Source organism: Vulpes lagopus, chromosome 13 (genome assembly GCF_018345385.1).
Source record: "Vulpes lagopus strain Blue_001 chromosome 13, ASM1834538v1, whole genome shotgun sequence".
Taxonomy (NCBI): domain Eukaryota; kingdom Metazoa; phylum Chordata; class Mammalia; order Carnivora; family Canidae; genus Vulpes; species Vulpes lagopus.
The window spans coordinates 42,611,061-42,631,689 of record NC_054836.1 but is presented as its reverse complement, the minus strand read 5'-3'; the positions used below and the strand labels follow the sequence as shown (position 1 = coordinate 42,631,689).

Sequence of the window (20,629 nt, the reverse complement as noted above, 5' to 3'; positions counted from 1 at the left end):
GCACTCTACTACTCTACTAATCTTTTTTACATGCATGAACCTATTTAATATTTACAACATTTTTAGGGAAGTGGTATCATCATTCCCATTTTATAGAAGAGGAAACCAGGAAACAGAAAGGTTAAGTAAATTGCCTAAGGACACAATGCTATCAAGTGGTAGATTCCAGAGAGCCCAAGATCTTAATCATTCCTTAAGTGATAAAGCTCCATCGATACACTGATGAGGAGGCATCAATAGTTATAGTAAATATACTTCAGGACATGTGTACTGAAATCAGGACACATGGGGAACATACAACGGCCTGTCCTAGAAATTCAGGGATATATAAGAAGCTCCTGAAATACAGGTAGTCTAGGGATAGTGGAGAAGACCTTTTGTGAGAAAAATGAGGGCTTTTGAGGCAATGGGCCCAAAGTGATTCTGCTTCAGACCTTTCATGGCTTTAGCATATATTTTAATCCCTCAGAATTTTGGTTACCCAGCCTGTAAAAATGGACTGACGTGAGGATTAAGTTGTCTAAATTCTTCATAAAGTGTCACAAAAAACCTCCAGTTTTATTGTTTCATGGCACATCAGCAAATTTCTAGATAGGAAGGCTGAGAAAGTCACATGGGGGCAGAACCCCTCAAGACTCACGGCCAAGGGGAAGATTCACATAAGGAAGAGCTCACTCCTGACACCAACAAAATGCTGCAGTGAATACTGGCTCACCTTCTATAACAGAAGCATCTAATTCATTCATTTCATTATTTAAAATTATGGCTCCTGGGACGCCCGGGTGGCTCAGTGGTTGAGCGTCTGCCTTTGGCTCAGGGCGTGATCCTGGAGTCCTAGGATTGAGTCCCGCATCAGGCTCCCTGCATGGAGCCTGCTTCTCCTCCCTCTGCCTGTGTCTCTGCCTTTCTCTCTGTGTCTCTCATAAATAAATAAATAAAATCTTTAAAAAAAATAAATAAAATAAAATTATGGCTACTTAGAGCTTGACCATGTGCTTCTCTATATCACAATAATGTAAGGTTTCAAAGTAATATGTAATTTCAACACCCACTTTCCAACCCTCATGCCTCAAGGCCCATGCTGGGAAAATTTCTTTTAGGCAAAGAGTGAGATTTCAGCCACTCTGTCAGGAGCACTTGGAGGATGCTCCCAAGTCTCTAATGTTTTCCAAAACTGATCTGATAGGTCCATCTATCTACTATCCACTCTGTATTTACTAAGCACCTTATAAGGTTTCAGCTCCTGCATTATAAGATACAGGATGACCTTTGACCGAGGCCTTCATCCTGGTCTCAGCTCTACCACTACAAACACAAGGCAGGAGGAGTACAAGATGACAATGATGACCCACTCTTTATATCACTCCAGAGCAAATTTCCAGTGTTCCCCCAAACCCTCCCTGTTATGATCTTTAAAACTAGCTTCTCAAATAAATAAATAAATAAATAAAACTAGCTTCTCTTGGGATATTGATTTTAGAGAACTGTACTATATCTGAAGATTAACTTAGGAAGAACTCACTTCTTAAAAATATTAGGCTTTCATATTAAGAGATGGCTCTCCATTAATTTAGCTCTTCTTTAAGATATACTAATTTTTAATAAGTTATATCTACATTAGTAGGTCACTGTTTCATGGGTTCTTTTTTAAAGAGAGGATATAAGAAACAATAATAATGAAATAGAAAAGAAATAAAATCAACTCCAGAAAAGTAAAAATTTTCCTACCCTGCCTCCTCCTCTAGGGGTCTCCATTCCACATCCTATTCAATGGACTGATCAAAATGTAAAGGACACTTACTCAAGGCTGTCTGGATATCCTTTTCTCCATTTTTCACTTCTGTCAAAAATCCCTTCAAAAATTTGAGACCTCTAAAACAAAAAAGAGGAATAAATATTATTTTCAAAGTTCACTTCTATTGAACAGGTATAAAGAAACGGAAGACATCAGTGTATTCAATAATTTCTTGGATATAGGAGCAAACAGGTCAAGTCACATGGCAGTCCTTTCTGACTTTCATCTGTCATTTCCTTTTAGTTTGTTCTAGACCCTCATTTGATCTACTTAAACAGTGATTTCCAAAATGTGGTCCCAGTACCAGTGGGAACTTGTTGGAAGTGCTTATTCTGGGCCCCACTCCAGACTTACTGAGTCAGAAAGCGTGAGTTTGGAGTGGAGCAATCCATGTTCTTCAGAAAGCTCTTCAGGTGATTTGGATGTTACTCAAGTTTGTGATCCTCTGACTTAAAGAGAACCAGTCAACTCTATCATCCTTTAAGATTCCTATCTTAGATACACTGTTAATAACAATGTGCATCAGAAGGGAAGAAAAAAAAGAGTCGGTGTTCTATTCATCAGGCCTTCTAAGAAAAGGCTATTGGGTTAGATCCTCCACTCAGAAGTAATCTTTGCGGGATCCCTGGGTGGCGCAGCGGTTTGGCGCCTGCCTTTGGCCCAGGGCGCGATCCTGGAGACCCAGGATCGAATCCCACATCAGGCTCCCGGTGCATGGAGCCTGCTTCTCCCTCTGCCTGTGTCTCTGCCTCTCTCTCGCTCTCTGTGTGACTATCATAAATAAATAAAAATTTAAAAAAAATTATTAAAAAAAAAAAAAGAAGTAATCTTTGCATAATACTTTTTTGCTGGTAGCATTTCAACTGAGCTGGATTTCAACTGCTGCCCCATCCGAGCTGCCTCACCTCTTCAGCCACAAGAGGGCTTCTGTAGCTGAGTTCCTAACCTGGGCTACATCAGCCTCCACTTCGTGCAGCACTATCTTCTGGAGGGTAGTGAACTCTTCCTTGTTGGTTATATACTTCTGATTTACTTTCTGCAGGAAAAGCAGGGAAAACAATCTAAATTAAAAATGCTAAAGCTATCAAGCAAATCAGTATAGTACTGAGACTGAAAAGGTTGTCAAACAGGACTCTAAGAAATCAAAATAATTAAGCCTCTTTATCTTCTTTATGTTTTCAAAGTAATATATTTTTGTTTGAGAATCCTTATGAGGCTTAAGCTAGAATTAAATAGTCTCAAAGCTTTAAAATACTGTTTTTAAAGTATTTTTTTTATGTCTCAGAACCTTTCCCACAGCGGTCTATACTTTTCATCTTGAGTATAAAACTTAATAATCATGTGTTTCTGAATGAGGTTTCATGCACTACTCCTTCCAAATATGTTTCCATAGAGACATGCTAGTATATTCACCTTAATATTTCCAACAAGATCCATTTTAACAGGAGCAAACACCGTAGGGCCAAGTTTGTCTAGAAGAAAAAATTGAAACATCTTTGAAAAAGCAATTTTTAAGTGGAAAATATTTTTACAATAACAAAAAATTTACTATGTTTTTCTTCCCCCCCATTTTTTTTTTTTTGCTTTTAAATCATTTTCCAAACATAAGTTCCAAAGGCTTCTAAAGATATTGTCATCACAAAATACAGACCAGATTTCAAAGACTCAGTATCAAAAAAAGAATCCCATTAATGATTCCTTTCTACTGATTACATGTTAAAATATTATTTTGGATATACCAGGTTATATATTATTGAAATTAGTTTAAAAATAGTTTTCTAGGGATCCCTGGGTAGCTCTGTGGTTTAGCGCCTGCCTTGGACCCAGGGTGTGATCCTGGAGTCCCGGGATAGTCCCACATCAGGCTCCCTGCATGGAGCCTGCTTCTCCCCCTGCCTGTGTCTCTCATGAATAAATAAGTAAAAAATCTTTTAAAAAAAAAAAAGTTTTCTCTTGTTTTTACTATTTAATGTGTACAGGAAAAAAAACCAATTTCAATAAGTGTTGAAAATGTATTTTATAAAATTAACTTGCTCATGATTATAAAAAACTACTCAAACACAAACGTCAGTTGTATCTGTACACTATCAACAAACAACTGGAGAATGAAATATTTTTTACAATAGCATCAAAAATCATAAAATTCCAAAATTTATCCCTAATAAAAAATGTGTAAGACCTCTACACTAAAAACTATACAAAACATTGTGAAAACAAAAACCTAAGTAAATGGAGGGACACAGCATGCTCTCAGATTAGAAGACTCGAAATTGTTTAGGATGTAACCTTTTTCCTAATTAGTTTACCAATTCAATATAATCTTAATCAAAATCCCAATAGGTTTTTAAATAGAAATTGAAAAGCTAAAATTTATAAGAACATGCAAAGGACCTAGAATGTCAAAATCTTGAAAAAGTACAACAAAATTCAAAGACTTACATTATCTGATTTTAAGCTTTAATATAAAGGCACAGTAATTAAGACAATATAAGTATTGGCATAAAAAAAGAAAAAAACCAGACCACTAGGACAGAAGACAGAGTCTAAAAACAGACCCACACCTAAAAGGTCCAGATATTCAACAAAGCCACCAAAATAATAGAGAAGGGAAAATAAAGTTTTACAATGGAATGCTTACAACTCAGAACAAAGAACATTAATCAACTATTTAAAATGGATTAAAGATTTGAAAAGACTTCACAATGAAGGAGATAGCAATGGCCAATAATTATATTAAAAAATGCCACCATCATTAGACACAGGGGAAGTGTAGAGGCCAAGGGCAGCCCAAGGTGGGCCACTTGAACATGAAGATTATTTGGAGTTAAAAGCAATCAAACGCAGCAGACTGGGTGGGGGGTTCTTTACCTTCCCCTGGACTGCTTAAATTTACATTGGAAAGGAAAGCCTGTCCCAGGAAGAAAGCAATTAACAGATTCTTCTTTACATAAGAAACTTATGTGCATTAACAGGGCAACCTCGGTTTTCCAACCATTTCCTCTCATCTTCCTACTAATGATTTCCCCCACTATATATCCTACTTCCCAGGCCTCTACCCCTTTCCTTAGGTCAGAACGTCGTATAAGCCTCATGTTGCCTATCTTTGGAATTTCCTGTCTGTGTGGATGCTCCATATGTACAGAATTAAATTTGATTTTCTCCTATTATTTTGTCTCATGTCAATTTGATTCTTGGTCCAGCCAGAAGGACCTTGAGAACAGTAAATTACTTCCTCCTCAACACGACTTAAAGCCACAATGATATCACTAAACACTCACAGAAATAGCCAGATCAAAAACCTCAATACCACCAAGTATTAGTTAAGATGTGAAGCAACCAGAATACTCCTACATTGCTGCTGAACGTGTATGATCGTGCAGTCACTTTTATAAAGTTAAATAGATAAACCCAATAAATTGGCAATTCTACTCCTAGATATTTACTCAAGATATGAAAAAAATTTGCCCACAGACATAAAAATATTCGGAGCTATTTCATTTATAATAGTCCCAAGTAAGAAACTACCCAAATGCCCATCCATCAATTGAAGAATGAATAAAGAATTGTGGTATATTCACTTAATAGAATACTAGAATATTCAGCAATAAAAAGGAATGAACTACTGATACATTTAACAATTAAGGATGAAAACATTATACTGAGAGGAAAAAACAGATGAAAGAGTAGATAATATATTTTTTTAAATATTTAATTTATTTATTCATGAGAGACACAGAGAGAGAAGCAGAGACACAGGCAGAGGGAGAAGCAGACTCCATGTGGAGAGCCCAATGTGGGACTTGATCCCAAGACCCCGGGACTACACCCTGAGCTGAAGGCAGACACTCAAACACTGAGTCACCCAGGCATCCCAATAATATGATTCTCTTACATAAGATTTTAGAAAAGGCAAAACTAACCTATGGTGACAGAAATCAGTAAAATAGTTGCCTTGGGCTGGATGATAGTTGTAGCTGACTGGCACAGGGCACATTCTAGGGTGATGAAAACATTTTACATCTTGACAGGGATATGGATTACATAGGGGTAGGTGTGTTTCTTAAAGCTCACTGAATCATAATACTTAAATTCTACGTAAGCTGTATCTCAATATCAAAAAGAGATATGTTGGGATCCCTGGGTGGCGCAGTGGTTTGGCGCCTGCCTTTGGCCGGGGGCGTGATCCTTGGAGACCCGGGATCGAGTCCCACGTCGGGCTCCCGGTGCATGGAGCCTGCTTCTCCATCTGCCTGTGTCTCTGCCTCTCCCTCTCTCTCTCTCTCTATCATAAATAAATAAAAATTAAAAAAATATTAAAAAAAAAGAGATATGTAAAAATTTTTTAAATGAATTAAGTTAAAAAAGATTCATAGTGGGCAGCCCCAGTGGCTCAGCGGTTTAGTGCCGCCTCCAGCCCCGGGTGTGATCCTGGAGACCCGGGACTGAGTCCCAAGTCGGGCTCCCTGCATGGAGCCTGCTTCTCCCTCTGCCTGTGTCTCTGCCTCTCTCTCTGTGTCTCTCATGAATAAATAAAGATCATTAAAAAAAAAAAAAAAAAAGATGCATAGCTAAATGGGCCAAAAAACATATTTCAACACATTAGTGTTGCCTGGTTCTACACACTCTCTATAAAAAATTTGTAATTTGAACTTTAATTTATATGTGTAATTTTCAAATCTTTGAAAAAATGTTTTAACTGATAAAATTTTTTTCCTTTTTTTAATCAGTTTTTTTCATTACATCAATAGATTTGAAGGTCTCTTCTTCAACTACTTTTACTCTTGCTTTTTAAGTATGATTTCTCAAAAACAAAATTCCCTTTTTTCCTTACACTACTCTGTGATCAATATTTATAGGTAGGAATAAAAAGGAAATATGTAATAATGCTCAAGGTCATACAGTTTTTAACTGTGTGTAGCTGGTGATATGGAGAGGTAGCTAAGAAGGGTAATTTCACTGTACATATAATTTAGGATATTTCTACTGCAAAATAACAGCAGTGAGACAGATTCTAGAGACTAATGAATTTAAGACAAATTTAATCTTACCTAATACTGGAACCACAGCATAACATGATGCCAAGAATGCTTCTGTGGGAATGCCACTGTCTTCCAGAAGTTCAATGTCACTAAAGCTAAACAATTTGGTGATACAGAAGGAGAAAGAATGAAAATGCATTAACACTCTATGCAGTTCAGAGGTAGTCATGAAAACAGCTGCCCTTCTGCAGAGCAAGTAATTTGGCCTGATTTCAGTGATTGTTCCTCTATTATAATACGGTCCAATAAAATCATTTTCCAAAGATAATCTACCAAAGCAAGATAAAATTTGTTCAGGGTATAGTCTCACAATCTAATTTCCCAATGCTTCAAACAAAGTAAGTAGTAAAGCAGAGAGTTGGTATACCATATCCTCTGTTGTTAGAATATGCCATCACCTGAAAGGAACACCACACCACGACTGATTTTCCAGAAGGGAAGCTGGTATCCAACTGTCACTGATTTTAGAAAAGCAGAGGATACCTGGTATTCATGGTACTAAAGAAAGTTGGGATGATTTCTTGGCCTTCTTCCCAGTGGGATTCTGGAGAGCTACTTGAGGAGTCTGATGCAGGCTGTGCTAAGCTGCTGTCATGATTTCCCAGGCTGTCCTCTCCTTCTTCTTTCATGATCTCACCTTGGACTGCAAACACAACATACTTATTACTAACCTATTATTTATCATAAAAATTAATATATATTCATTGCTGAGTATTTCTAAAACACAGAAAACTATACAGAAATAAAAATCAGTGAAATATTATATATATACATACAAACACAATTTGGTTTAAATATATGTAGGTTTGTATTCCACTTGTTTTTATTTGTTTATCATGAGTATTTCCATTATCATTCAATACTCTTTAAAATATGATTTTAATGACCATTGATGTTGCATCAAGCTCACATAGAGGACACTGTTTCTCTCAAATTTTAGTGTTATAAATACAGTCGATTCTCATTATTAGAGTATTTGCCTTCTCAGGAAAGTTTATTTGTATTCCTAAAACCAATGCTTGTGGTACTTTTGCAGTCACTTCTAGACATGTGTAGAGTGGTGAAAAATTTAAGTCACACATATATATTCCAGTGGAGGTCAAACAAGGTGACAATCTGCCTTCTTGCTTCAGTTCTTATACTATACACAAGTGTGTTTATGTAGCATCATGCTTTGTGCATTTTGTTATTTATTTTGCTGTTTATAGGTGCCTCCAAGTGTAGTGCTGTCTATTGTTCCTAAGTCTAAGAAGGCTATGATGTGCCTTATGGAGAAAATACATGTGTTCAGTAAATTTCATTCAGGCATGAGTTATAGTACTGTTGGCTGTTGGCCATGAGTTCACTGTTAACGAATTAACAATACATATTAAATAAGGGGTCTTTAAACAGAAACACTCATAAAACAAAGCTATATACTGATCAATCAACCAAAATGTGAACAGAGGCTTGTAGGAACCTAACTTTGTATTTCCTCTAGAAGCAATGGTTTGCTTATTCAATGTCTGCAGTGACTTTATAGAACACAATTACCATGAATAATGAGAATCAACTGTAATGTCATAAAGAATATCCCTGTCCACAGATATTTGTCCTTAAACTTGACTATTCCCTGGAGACAAACTCCTAGAAATAAGTAAAATTATTGGACCAAATAACAGTACTGTTTCCATAGAGATTCTCCTATCTTTATTATTTACTCAAGCGATAAGACTTTAGTGATTCAGTGGATTTAGAGCTTTGAAAATGCATCTTCTTTTTCCCCAACTCATCTGGAAAAAACAGGGTCTCTTACTTCAGGGGAGATGAGCAAGAAACTTATTTAAAATTTTATTTTCAAAATATTTATTAAACACTTATAACACAAAAGCTTTCATAGGATTGTCTTGGACTGATCTGAAGCTGGTTTTAGTGGTTAAAGCCAATGGAATTAGCAAATTTGAAAGGGCAGCATTTTCAACAACAAGCTATTACCTGAAATGTGGAACTCTGGCTTGATGGACATAGAGAAGGCTGGGTGAAAAACCTGATGGTGGTTGGTGAATTCTGACATCTTTGGGCCACACCAAAAACCACGAGGAGTGCAACCTCAACTGCCATAACTTTACACTCTGTTAAGTCTGACATCAGAGTTTAAGTTCAAAGGATCTTGACTTAGAGTAGAAGAGCAGTGTCTATAAAGCAGCACAGACGGCTGCTGCTCACTGCATCCCACAAATAACACAGATAAGAACAACAAGTGGGAAAAATCCTCTTCATTCCATTCCACCTTTTCAACATTGGGTTGGATGAGATGACACAATATAGTCAAGTGACCTATGTTACCAGGCTAATGTCTGCCTCAGGACCTACTAGTATTCTGTCTTGAGGCCAATCCCTATTAAGTTGTGGAGGCCGAGAAAAATCAAGGTCATTCCACCTCAAGTTTAGCGTTAGCACAAGTACAGCCATCCCAGGCCCCTTAGAATAAGGGCTGACATTTACCTTACTTCAGTTACAGGAAGAAAACAGCTTACAGCTTAACGTCCTAGAAAGCCCCATATTAGAGTAAGAGCAGAGCCCAAGCCTAGGGCAGGAAGCCCCGATTAGATTAAGAACAGAGCTCAATGCCCTTGAAAACCCCATATCAAAATGTAAACAGAACTTGAGAAATTCCTCCACCCCTTCTGAAAATCCCCTAGACCAGCCTATAAAAAAACCAGCTGTAACCCACTTCGGGGTCCAAATCCCTGCTCCGCTGTGTCGGGTATACTTGGACCCAAGCTCGAGCTTGTAAATGAACCCTCGTGTGTTTGCATCGGTGTCGGCTCCTTGGTGGCTTCTCGGATTCGCAATCTTCGGCACAACAAAGTGTCACATCATGCATAAACAATCAAACTTCCAAGATCAATGGTTTGCTTCAGACTTTAGTTGTTTTTACCTGTTATATTATCATCTGTATTTTCTTCACTTGATATGCTGCAATCTATCTCTGCAGGTTTCAAATATAAGGAGCTCTTATTTTTCATTAGGATTTCTTCACCATCATTTATTTCCATATGCAAAGATCCATTTTCACAACTGTTTAACTCCATTTGCCTGAAAATATTTTGTAAGGAAAAGCCAAAACATCCAATTATTTGGTCTTAAATAAATTGTCTGGGTAGCTCTTATTCTGAGAAAGGGGGGAAGGGTTCAGTGATAAAAAACCAGTACTGCTGAATCAGCCAAACCTCTCAGCCTTCTACCTCCTAGACAAGTATCTGATGATGAGACAGGCTTGTCTGAAATCAAAGAGCCATTCCTGGTTTCTCAAAGAACTCACGTGACTCAAGCTTCCTGCTCCCCACCAGCAGGTCTCTGGTTTTCAATCAGCTTTCTAAATGTAAATGTAAATATTTAACACTTTTCTCACTTTCCTCAGCTTCTCCCTGGGAAGTTTTTTCTCTCTCCAGTTCTCAAAATCATTGGCCACTCTTACATGTTTGCCTAGCAGTTAACTGTCTAGAAGCTACATGCTGTGGTGAGGGGAGAATATTCCCCACAAAATAGGACTGACAGAAAAAACCTAGGAGGATATAGGATACATCCTGAGAATCTGCTGCCCTTCGGGATAACAGAAAAGGCTACTTAACATGCAAGCAGAACAGCTAATTCTGTGACAAGTTCAATCATAACATCTTATTATAAGTGATTAAATCCAACTAAATTAGAACAAAAATATTTTCTTCTAATAAACACAAAAGGGTCCAAGCTATATGGTGACTCCAGGAAAAGCATTTATTTTCTAAAGAAGTGTCATATTTCAACTTAGCAATTAAAAATGTAGGTGTTTTGGGGCATCTGGTTCCACCTCAATTGGTGGAACATAGGACTCTTGATTTCAGAGTTGTAAGTTCAAGTCCCACGGCTATACTTAAAAATGTGTTTAGTAAGGAAATGTCATGAGAAAAAAGTCTACAATTTTTTCTAGTAGAAATATTTAGAACAAGATAAAAATGTTAACCAAATTGGAACAATCTTTGTGCTAAAGCAAACAACAGTATACAAAGAGATGAAATGTTAAGTAATAATTTGAAAGTACAAATATATGGAGTACAACAAAATACAGGAATGCTTATGTAAAATAATAACTGAATAAAGACCCCAATTATATACATGTGTACTTTTTTCTAAAATTGAAGGAGCAATTAGAGGAAGAAAACAGTTTAGATTTTGGTATTAAATTTGTTTGTTTTCAACCTCGAAGGCTACTTAAGATTTTTATTTTTATTTATTTATTTTTATTTTTATTTTTTTTAAGATTTTTATTTTTAAATAAAACAAAATAGTACTGTCTTTTCTGGATAAAAGAACATTTAAGTCAATGCCTCTCCACAAGAGAGGAGGTTCCTACCCTTAGCACACTAGACAGATGAAAAGTCACTAAATGTGGTGGGCAGATCCATCCATACTTGAGAGAAAATGCAAACATCTTCCTGGGTAGTCTGTGCTAAATGAAATGTGCTAATTGCTTCAAGCTCACCCCAAAGAGGAAAATCAGTTACTGTTTCTTTCTGGTATCATCTCAAATCAAGATAAAAATATTCCTATTTTTTTAAAAATTGATAATAAAAAATTATTTATCTTTAGAAAGAAGAAAAACCAAGAGTTACTGTACCTTTCCAATGAATTATGAATCGGTATAATAGGATGTTTCATCTTTAAAAGAAGCAAAAAAATGAAAGCTTCATGTTAGACTTCACAGAGCATATTTAGAATTTCATCACATATAAAAGTGGTAAATATTACTGTAACATAACTGCCCCAACAGGAACAATTTTAGACCCTCCCAAAAGAAGGGAGTCAATGATCTCAACCAGTCCTTTGTGTTTTTTCAAGTAAGTGTACCCGCATTTCTAAGGAAAAGGAAGATTGGTTTTTTGAAGAATCTAATTATCACAACCAAACCCTTGGTGGTTGGCTTTCTCATTGGTTATGCTCAGTAAAGATTATAATGCAGCATTGTTTCAAACACTAAAAGTATAAACAGTATGTATGAAGGTTCCTACACTTAAGGTAATTTTAATAAAGAGTAATGCTATAATAGAGGTATGCATAGAGGAGGAGCTCCTATAGCCCAACTTAGGGATTCAGGGAAGGACAGATTAAATATTGAAGGATGGGGAAGTGCTAATCAGGAGAAGATAAGTGAGAACAGCATTCTTGGCACTGGGAAATGGTGCAGAGATGTCAGGGGAGCTATATGCAGTTAGTATGTTCAGCCAGCTAAGGACAGAGAAAGAAACTGTGGGTGTAGGATGGATTAAGAAGTTCTGACTTTAACCTTTGGCAATGAGGGAGGCACTGAGGGGTTTAGGTAAAGTGGTCCAGTTTTATACTTCATGAATAAAATACCATTTGCTGTCTGGAAGGGTTAGGCTGAAAGTAACCAGTTAGAAGGCAACCACAAATCTTGGCAAGACTCGCTGGACAAGGAAGCTGAAAAGAGGCTAGCTATATCAGAGACAGGTTTAGGTGGTAAAACTGCTAAAAATAAATGGATACAGAGGACCGAGGGCAGAAATATGTAAGTGGACATAAAGGGAAGGCCACTAAAAAATGTCTTTCTAGTCATGAAAGGGCGATGGATAATATGGTTCACTACATCACTTCTTAACTCTGTAGCTTTTCATTATGTCCTGCTGCCCCCAACGTGAACTGGCTTTTACCTTGCTGGACTTGAGCATGGCCAGCTGTGGTGAGCCGGGGGGAGTACGATAGAGTAGTTCAGAGGTGAAGGCTGCGTTTGCGATCTGCATGCATTCTTCCAAAGTCTTCAGAAAAGTATTGCAGGTTGATTTCAGCAGAGTTCCCACATCAATTCCTTCCTACAAAACAAGAGTAGATGACTTCTTTACCTTGCCAAAGAAAAGGCTCAAATGCCCTTAGAGGTTTTTATCCACAATGTAGTAATCATGTACCCACCTATTTTGCTGGACAAATATGTACATCATTTACAAAAGAAAGAGAGTCCACTTTATCTATTAACCCTATACAAGCCTCAATCTGACCTTTCACACTCTCCCCACACTGTTCCAGCTGGAGACAACAACTTCTTTCAGTTGAACAGTATTATATGCTAGCACTGTGCCAGGTGCTGGGCACAGAGCCCTCAGGGAGTTTCCAGTCCATGAGGGGTGGCAGGCCATGAAATAGGAAATCACATGAACTGAAGACCAGTGGAATCAATGGAAAAATGTCTCCTATTGCCTGAGTAAAAATGAGGTTCTAGAATAGAAGCGTTAGAAACCATAAATCATTCATTATTTGCTTTCAGGATAGGGTTTTTGACTTTTGGTACAGATGAGTTTGAGAGTTCTTAGCAACTGGAATCCTTTTGAATATCTGATCACTTTAACCCCTAGTTATTTTACTTGTTCAGGATGTTTTTCCTCTGAATACTGATATTAATAAGTTGTTTAGGAAACTGAGGCCATACCCTGACTAGAGAGTACAATAAACACATCTTAATTGTATAAAAGAAGCAGACTGTGCCCAAGGTGGAGTCGCTCATGCTAATCCTCACACCAAAACCAAAAACTTCAATTTCTATGCCTTGTTGTCCCAGAAAAGGCAGGCCTAGGTCAAATTGGCACAAGTTACCTGATCCAGCTCCATGACTTCTCTTAACTCCACATGAAGAAAGCAACCCTGTTTTAATCAATCAATAAATGCCCAGCAGAATTTCCTTGTTCCTGCTCACTTTGGTCTATAAAAATCTTTAGCCTTTTAAGGCTTTTCAGAGCTCCTTTCTATCTGCCAGATGAGAGGTTAACTGATAAACGAATTGCTGAATAAAGCCAGTAAGATTTTTAAAATGTACTCAGTTGAATTTTTCTCTTAAGAGTGGCCTCTATATTTTCTTCAATTTTGTATTTCTAACAAGCTAGCAGGTGATGTTACTGGTTGTGGACTACTATGATTCTGACAACAATTATGTGTGGGTTTTCCCCACACCACCAAGCAATTCTCTGACACCAGCTGGGTAATCTAAATTCAACTAAATTCTGACCCTATCTACCTGAAATTGGTGTCAGATCTCACTGGGCAGCTCCCCATCCCTCACTTCAGACACCAATGGCAAGTCCAGGTTGTCACTTATGCTTCTGACTGATCTGCTACAGACTGGAGGTTCTAACCCCCTCCTTTTGATTAATTTGCTAGAGCTGCTCAAAGATCTCAGAGCAACATTTTAGTAGTTACTAGACTGCCAGTTTATTCCAAGGATACAACCCAGAAACAGATGTATAGGGCAAGGCATCTGGGAACTGCTCAGGACTTCCATGCTCTCTGACCACACCACTTTTCCTGAATCTCCATTTGTTCTCAGGAGCTCTGCAAACCCTGTTCTTACACTGCACAGACATGACTGACAAAATCATCTGCCACTGGGATTAAACTCAATTTTCAGCCTCCTTCCCTTCCCAGGAGATGAGGGTGGGTGGATGCTGGGTGGCTCTAATCACATGGTTGGGCCTGGGTCAACCAGCCTCCCATCCTTAGGCACCTTCTTAAAGTCACCTTATTAACATAACAAGAGACAACTTTAACAAGAGACAACTTTATCATTCTCATCACAGGAAATTCCAAGGGTTTCAGGAGCTCTGCCAAACATATTTCTTATGGAGACCAAATATATATTTCTTATTATAAATCACAATATCACAGCCACAGTTTCATTAGCAAGTTCTCAAGGCACTCTAAACATCTTGAATAAAAAAATTGCTGTGTTCACATTTTTCCTTTGCATTAGACCAGGGCTTCTGTACCTTGGCACGACTAACATGGGGGGCTAATTTTTGGAGTGGGAGAAGTAGGTGGGAGAGCTCTCCGGCCCACTGCAGGACAAGAAGTACCATTCTAACCTCCATACAGTAGATGTCAGTAGCACTCCTCCAACCGTGACAAACAAATATGTCTCCAAACACTGCCAAATATCTGAGGGGCAAAACCAGAGGCTCTGGGCTGAGAATCACTGCTCTGAACCCTAAAAATCCCAAGAATAGGGCTGAAATGTTTTTTTGGTATCCCTCTCCTCCCTGCTCCCAGGCAACTGCTGAATGAATAAGACAGCCAAAAAGGTAGTGAATGAAAGCGAGTTAAATCACCCTTATTAAAAAAAAAAAAAATAAATAAATAAATAAATAAATAAAATAAAAAAAAAAAAATCACCCTTATTAGAAAAACTGAAAGTACATATACCACTAATAGTATAATGTTCTTCTACCAAAACCATTAACTAGGATCTGTAGATTCTTCATTTACTAGCCATTGTTATTCAGATTATAGCTATTCTAATAGACCAGAGGCTCTCTCTGGGTAGTGTGAGCCATTCAATACATAACACCATAGACCTTTTATTATATGTTTTAGGACGAATGAATGACAACTTTATTAATAAACATTAAAAATTGCAATCCTTACTGATAATGGGCAGAAAAAAAGGCTTGTCTCCATCTTTGAAAGAACTAGCCTATACTAAAGCACAATTACTATGTCACCAATAAAATTCTGTCATAGAGGTGCTTGGCTGACTTGGTCCATAGAGCTTGTAACTCTTGATCTCGGGGTGGTGAGTTCAAGCCCTATGTTGGATGTAGAGCTTAGTTAAAAAAAATAAATAAATAAATAGGGACGCCTGAGTGGCTCAGTGGTTGCGCGTCTGCCTTCAGATTAGGGTTTGATCCTGGAGTCTCAGCATCAAGTCCCACATCAGGCTCCCTGCATGGAGCCTGCTTCTCCCTCTGCCTGTGTCTCTGCCTCTCTCTGGGTCTGTCATGAATAAATAAATAAAATCTTTAAAATAAATAAATAAATAGATAAATAAATAAATAATAAAATCTTACTACAGTCTCATCAAAGATGACAGATACACATTATTGATAGACATGATGCTGGCATGTTAGTAGCCACACCTCTAGAAGTAGCTGTGCTAGACAGGTAAGGCTGTATTTACAAAGTGATGCAAACTGGGAAGAAACAAATTTTAGTACAACAGCACCAATGTTAAAAGTTCCAAATGTTATCAACTAATTAATCCTGAATTCATTCCATGAAGGAAAACTATATGCTTCCATATGCTGACACGCACACACTTTTTCTCTTCACTGAACTCTGAATTTTGTTAACTTTCTCCTCCAAATAAAATCTTAAAAAAAAAAAAAAAAAGGGCAGCCCCGGTGGTGCAGCGGTTTAGCGCTGCCTGTGGCCCAGGGTGTGATCCTGGAGACCTGGGATGGAGTCCCACATCGGGCTCCCTGCATGGTGCCTGCTTCTCCCTCTGCCTGTGTCTCTGCCATTCTCTCTCTAGCTGTGTCTCTATGAATGAATAAATAAAATCTTAAAAAAAAAAAAAAAACTTTCTCCTCCAAAAAATAGTAAATGCTAAAATAGGGACTGTGTGAGAGTAAGCATTACCTGTAAGCAACACCTGGTGCTACTTCTCCTGTGGCTAAGACAAATATTTTACCTCAGAATTGGACACACCAGTTGTGGTTACTTCTTTTGTTTTGTCTACTTGCTGAACAAGGAGGTCACAGTAGAGTCTTAGTTCCGACATTTTGGTTTTCAAGTTTTCAGTGTTTTCAGCAAACTCTAAATAACAAAATGAGGATAACGTAATTACAGGATGAAGGAACTATTCACTGGTTAGCATACCATAGAGTGCAATATATAACCTACATCTAAAGTCAGATGTTTATGGTATGAGTTATAGATAAGATACACATGAAGATATGTGGGCAAGAAAAACAAAAAGAGATTTCTAGTCTTTTTAATCTATGTTATTTCTTGGGCCAACATACTGAATGATAGCCAGTGTAGGAAGAAGGATACAGCATACTTTTCAACTCCTCATGTCAAAACTGAGAGCAGAGGGACACCCGGGTGGCTCAGCAGTTGAGCATCTGTCTTGAGCTCAGGGTGTGACCCTAGTCCAGGGTTCGAGTCCCACATCAGGCTCCCTATGGGGAGCCTGCTTCTCCCTCTGCCTGTGTCTCTGCGTCTGTCTGAGACTCTCATGAATAAGTGGATAGAATCTTTAAAAAAAAAAAAAAACTGGGAACAGAGTCAAAGGTTCAGAGTTTTGGTTTCATTTGCTGCATAGTTTTCCCTATCTATAAAATGGGGTCATAGCAATCTACCTGCTAACAGTACTCAAAACTGGGAAACTGTTCTGTAACGTGCAATTATTACTAATAAGATGGCTTATTAACTCACAGAACTCGTCCAGCATGCCACCCATCAAGTCTAATAGCACCCTGCTGTGCACCTGCTGCTCCCTCATTAGCACAGTGCTCCAGCTACTCTGGCGCTGAGGGCTCATTATCACTTGTTTTTTTTCCCCATGAAAAAGCTGTACATTAAAAAAAAAAAAAAGCTGTACATTATAACTTGATCTGACAGTGTCTAGAATATGCTCCCAATTTGGCATTCAAAAACAACCAAGGAAGAGGCCATTTTCCTGTGTCTACTTGAAGAGGTAAACACATCTGCCACACTTGTCATAAGAAAGAGGCCCCTGTCTCCCACTAATCTCTTCAGGTGTACATATAGGGTAAAGGGCTGGGAAGGTGGCATTAGGTCTCAGACAGTAAGCCCTGGCACTCTTCCCCCAGTCCGCATAGAGTTATGCCAGGGTTCTCAGGAGACCTAATGATGTTGAATTAATGAGCATTAAGCAGTAGCAACCTGACAATTAGGTATCCGTCCCAGGGAAAGGGAGGGGGAGGTGGGGTGTTACTGGAGAAAATACCCTGATCCAAGGCTTCTTTACCAAAGGTCAACTTTGTGCCAGACTGGGTACTAAACAGGTTCATATCATTACTAATACTCATGGCAATCCTTCTAATGTAGGTTGTTACCTTTTTTAAAAATATGAGGAAGCAAAAAAAAAAAAAATGAGGAAGCTGAGGATCAGAGAGATTAAATGACCTATGCCAAGGTCAAAAAGCCAGTAATCTACAAAGCCATAATTTGAATCCAGTTGTATCTGGCTTCAAAGCCCGTGCTCTCTCTATTGTGATATGCTAAGAGAGGAGTTAATAAATACACACTGTCCTTGAAATTTCAGGGATATATGGTATGTGAATGACACAAAAAGCTGCTTAGGTGGTCAGAGGCAAGATAACAAATACGGGAACCCAAAGAGGTCAGTGGGTGATTCCCAAGGATCCGAGATCAGAGGACAATTGATACTTGCCTTTTTCCTTCTGGGTCCTACTGTCTGTCAGGCAAGCCTTGGCTGACCCCAGGGCTACCAGCCACCGCTGTCTCTCAGCCACACTTCTGGCCTTCAAGTAGAAATACTGCTCCCCAGGGATTATCAGGTCCATGCGTGTGTTATCTACAGAATGAACTAGGAGCAAGGCAGAGGGAGGTCAGAAACCCAGAAGAGTGCAATCTGGGTAGCCTCCACTCCACCCAAATTCTGGAGCTCAACTGGTGCCAGTCACTGAAGGCTTCTTCCAAGGGAGGATGCTAGCCCTTACCACCTTCCCTAGTTTATTTATCTCTTCCTCAATGCCTCTGCTGATGAAGAAGAAAAACCCTGGCTGGCTCCAAGGTATCACCAAGACTAAAAAAGAAGCACTCAATTCTCCTTACTGGAATAGAGACAGAATCTCTCTTTTGGCTTGTGTGTGTAAAGTATACTGCTCTGAGGCCAAAAAAGCTTGCATGCCAACAAGGGTACGCCTCTGTATCTTCTTGGGTTTACTGGAAAGCAATCAAGAACACAATATTTTTCCTTTTCTACTGTCCTTCACAAGTTATATCAAAAGTGTGAGAATTTCCTCTGAGATCTTTGGAAGAAGAAATAAGCAAACTACATTCTCCTTCACCCCCTACCCTGCTGTAAAATACCCTTCTAATCTTGTTTCTCTACTAATCTTGTTTCGGAGCCATATCTTCTCAGCATGTCTTAAGATGTCCCCAAACTAAGAAGTAAAAACTATTCGCAAGTCTTTATGTGTTTGCTTGTTTTAAGTATACAGTGGTGATAAGAAGGTGTATGCGTGTGTGTGTCCTGATTTAAACATAGAAGTGTTTGATGCTGCAGTAAAAAGACTTAAATAAGCTTTGCACATAGTTGCCCTGGCTTCAGGTGAGCAAGGGACTAAAAAATGGGCACTAAATTTGTGGTGAAGCACACTGTTCTCATTTATTTTGACTGCCTCTTCAACAACCTCCTCGTAAAAATTGGTTGCAGTTTTAGGTCTTATTTGCAAGGCTTTCTTTTGGGACATAACACTATGTATATCTTTGTATCACAGGAACAGCAGAGATAGGCACAGAGAGGCCAGTGGGTTTTTTTTTAATTTTATGGGGGAGACAGAAAGAAAAAGAAAACCTGAAAATCTCTTGGTTCTTACCTTGAATTTCACAGACCGCCATTTGGATACTCCCTTTGCAACCTTTCCAGGCATCTTCAGGAGAATCATAATAGGATAATATACCCCCACAGAGTAGGAACCATCTAGGCTGCCAACCTGCAAATAGAAGCAAGAATATGGTCTCAATTACTGCCCGCATGGGAGGTGTCTCCCAGTACACAGGAATGGGACCTGACAAAGGTGGCTGGGTCCCAGCTCCAAGGAGCTTATATTCCAGGGAAAGAAGGGAAAGAAGTAGGTTAGTAAATACTGTATGCATGATCATTTTTAAAACTAAAATCAAACACCCACAGGGCCATATATTTTTAGTCACATAATGTACAGAAGAAGTCTGCAAGGATCAGGGACGTAGTGATGATTCTCTAGTTAAGAGGAAGACTAATGATTTTTATTCCCTTTTCCTTTCATATAGTACTAGTGATTTTTGGTTTTTAATTTTTTTAAGGTAAAAGATTATGGTTTCCTGAACATTATCACAAACCTGATCTTCTTTCCTCTGGTTAAGTAAAATTATCCCAACTTAGAAATGAGGCAGAAGATTATACTGTTCTGAAAGAGGACTTTACCTCCATTTTGACCTCTGTCTGTACTTTCTAAGTGATTAAGTTATTCTTTCTAGCTTATCTCTTAACTCAGGCAAAAGACATCACAGCCAGAGGATCTCCTGATAGGAAGTGAAACAACTCCCTCAAGCCTTAATGCTCCCTGACTTCTGCAAGACCCTGCACAAATGACCCCAAGACAGTGATGAGCGTGCCCTACTGCCCAGCACATGTACCCACTGACCTTTGTCCCACATTTTCTTTATCTAAATCTGGGAGTATTTTGAGCACTTTGGAGACAGTCTCTGAGACTTTAGTCTGCCAACTTCTTGGGTGCTGGTCTCACTGAAATACCTTATTTTGTTTCACGACCCCTCATCTGTCTTTGGATTCTTGTCAGCAGCGAGAGGCTGAACCTGGTCTGTTTGGGTACCCTAGAGCTAGGTGCTTGTGGACCTCTGTGCCTTGGCTATAGCCCTTTTGATGTCAAAGATCATTCCAGAGTGCTAATAAGCCTGTGCAGGGGCATATGAACCCTAGATAAAGAGAACTTTCACTTACTACTTAAAATTGATCCACGGAAATAAAATAATCTTAAAACACTGAAAGGCTAACTACTTTTACTTTGGAGGATTTCAGGGACAAACCATATTTGGTTGAAATATACATCTTATCTAGTGCTCTTACCCAATCTATATTCTAGACAAACCAAACTTATTTTCTGTATTCTTGCTTCTGGGCTTTTGCCTAAGCTGAATCTTCTTTCTAAAATGTCATCTCTAACTATTTCTGCATAAAGTTTTGTCAATGTCCTCAGTTGGATATATATTTTTCTATCTC

General features: G+C 38.5%; 1 protein-coding gene across 1 annotated transcript in view; it reads right to left on the bottom strand.

Moving 5' to 3' along the window:
• PLEKHA8 (pleckstrin homology domain containing A8) overlaps nt 1–20,629 on the bottom strand; it is a 54,276-nt gene that overhangs the window by 12,903 nt on the left and 20,744 nt on the right. The window contains exons 2-12 of the mRNA XM_041727956.1: nt 19,227–19,343; nt 18,056–18,211; nt 16,325–16,449; nt 12,525–12,683; nt 11,474–11,514; nt 9,755–9,912; nt 7,318–7,477; nt 6,844–6,929; nt 3,209–3,267; nt 2,701–2,831; nt 1,802–1,872 (exon numbers count right to left, since the gene is read on the bottom strand). Of these exons, the coding sequence (XP_041583890.1) occupies nt 1,802–1,872; nt 2,701–2,831; nt 3,209–3,267; nt 6,844–6,929; nt 7,318–7,477; nt 9,755–9,912; nt 11,474–11,514; nt 12,525–12,683; nt 16,325–16,449; nt 18,056–18,211; nt 19,227–19,343 (1,263 nt within the window). The remainder of the gene's footprint in view (nt 1–1,801; nt 1,873–2,700; nt 2,832–3,208; nt 3,268–6,843; nt 6,930–7,317; nt 7,478–9,754; nt 9,913–11,473; nt 11,515–12,524; nt 12,684–16,324; nt 16,450–18,055; nt 18,212–19,226; nt 19,344–20,629) is intronic.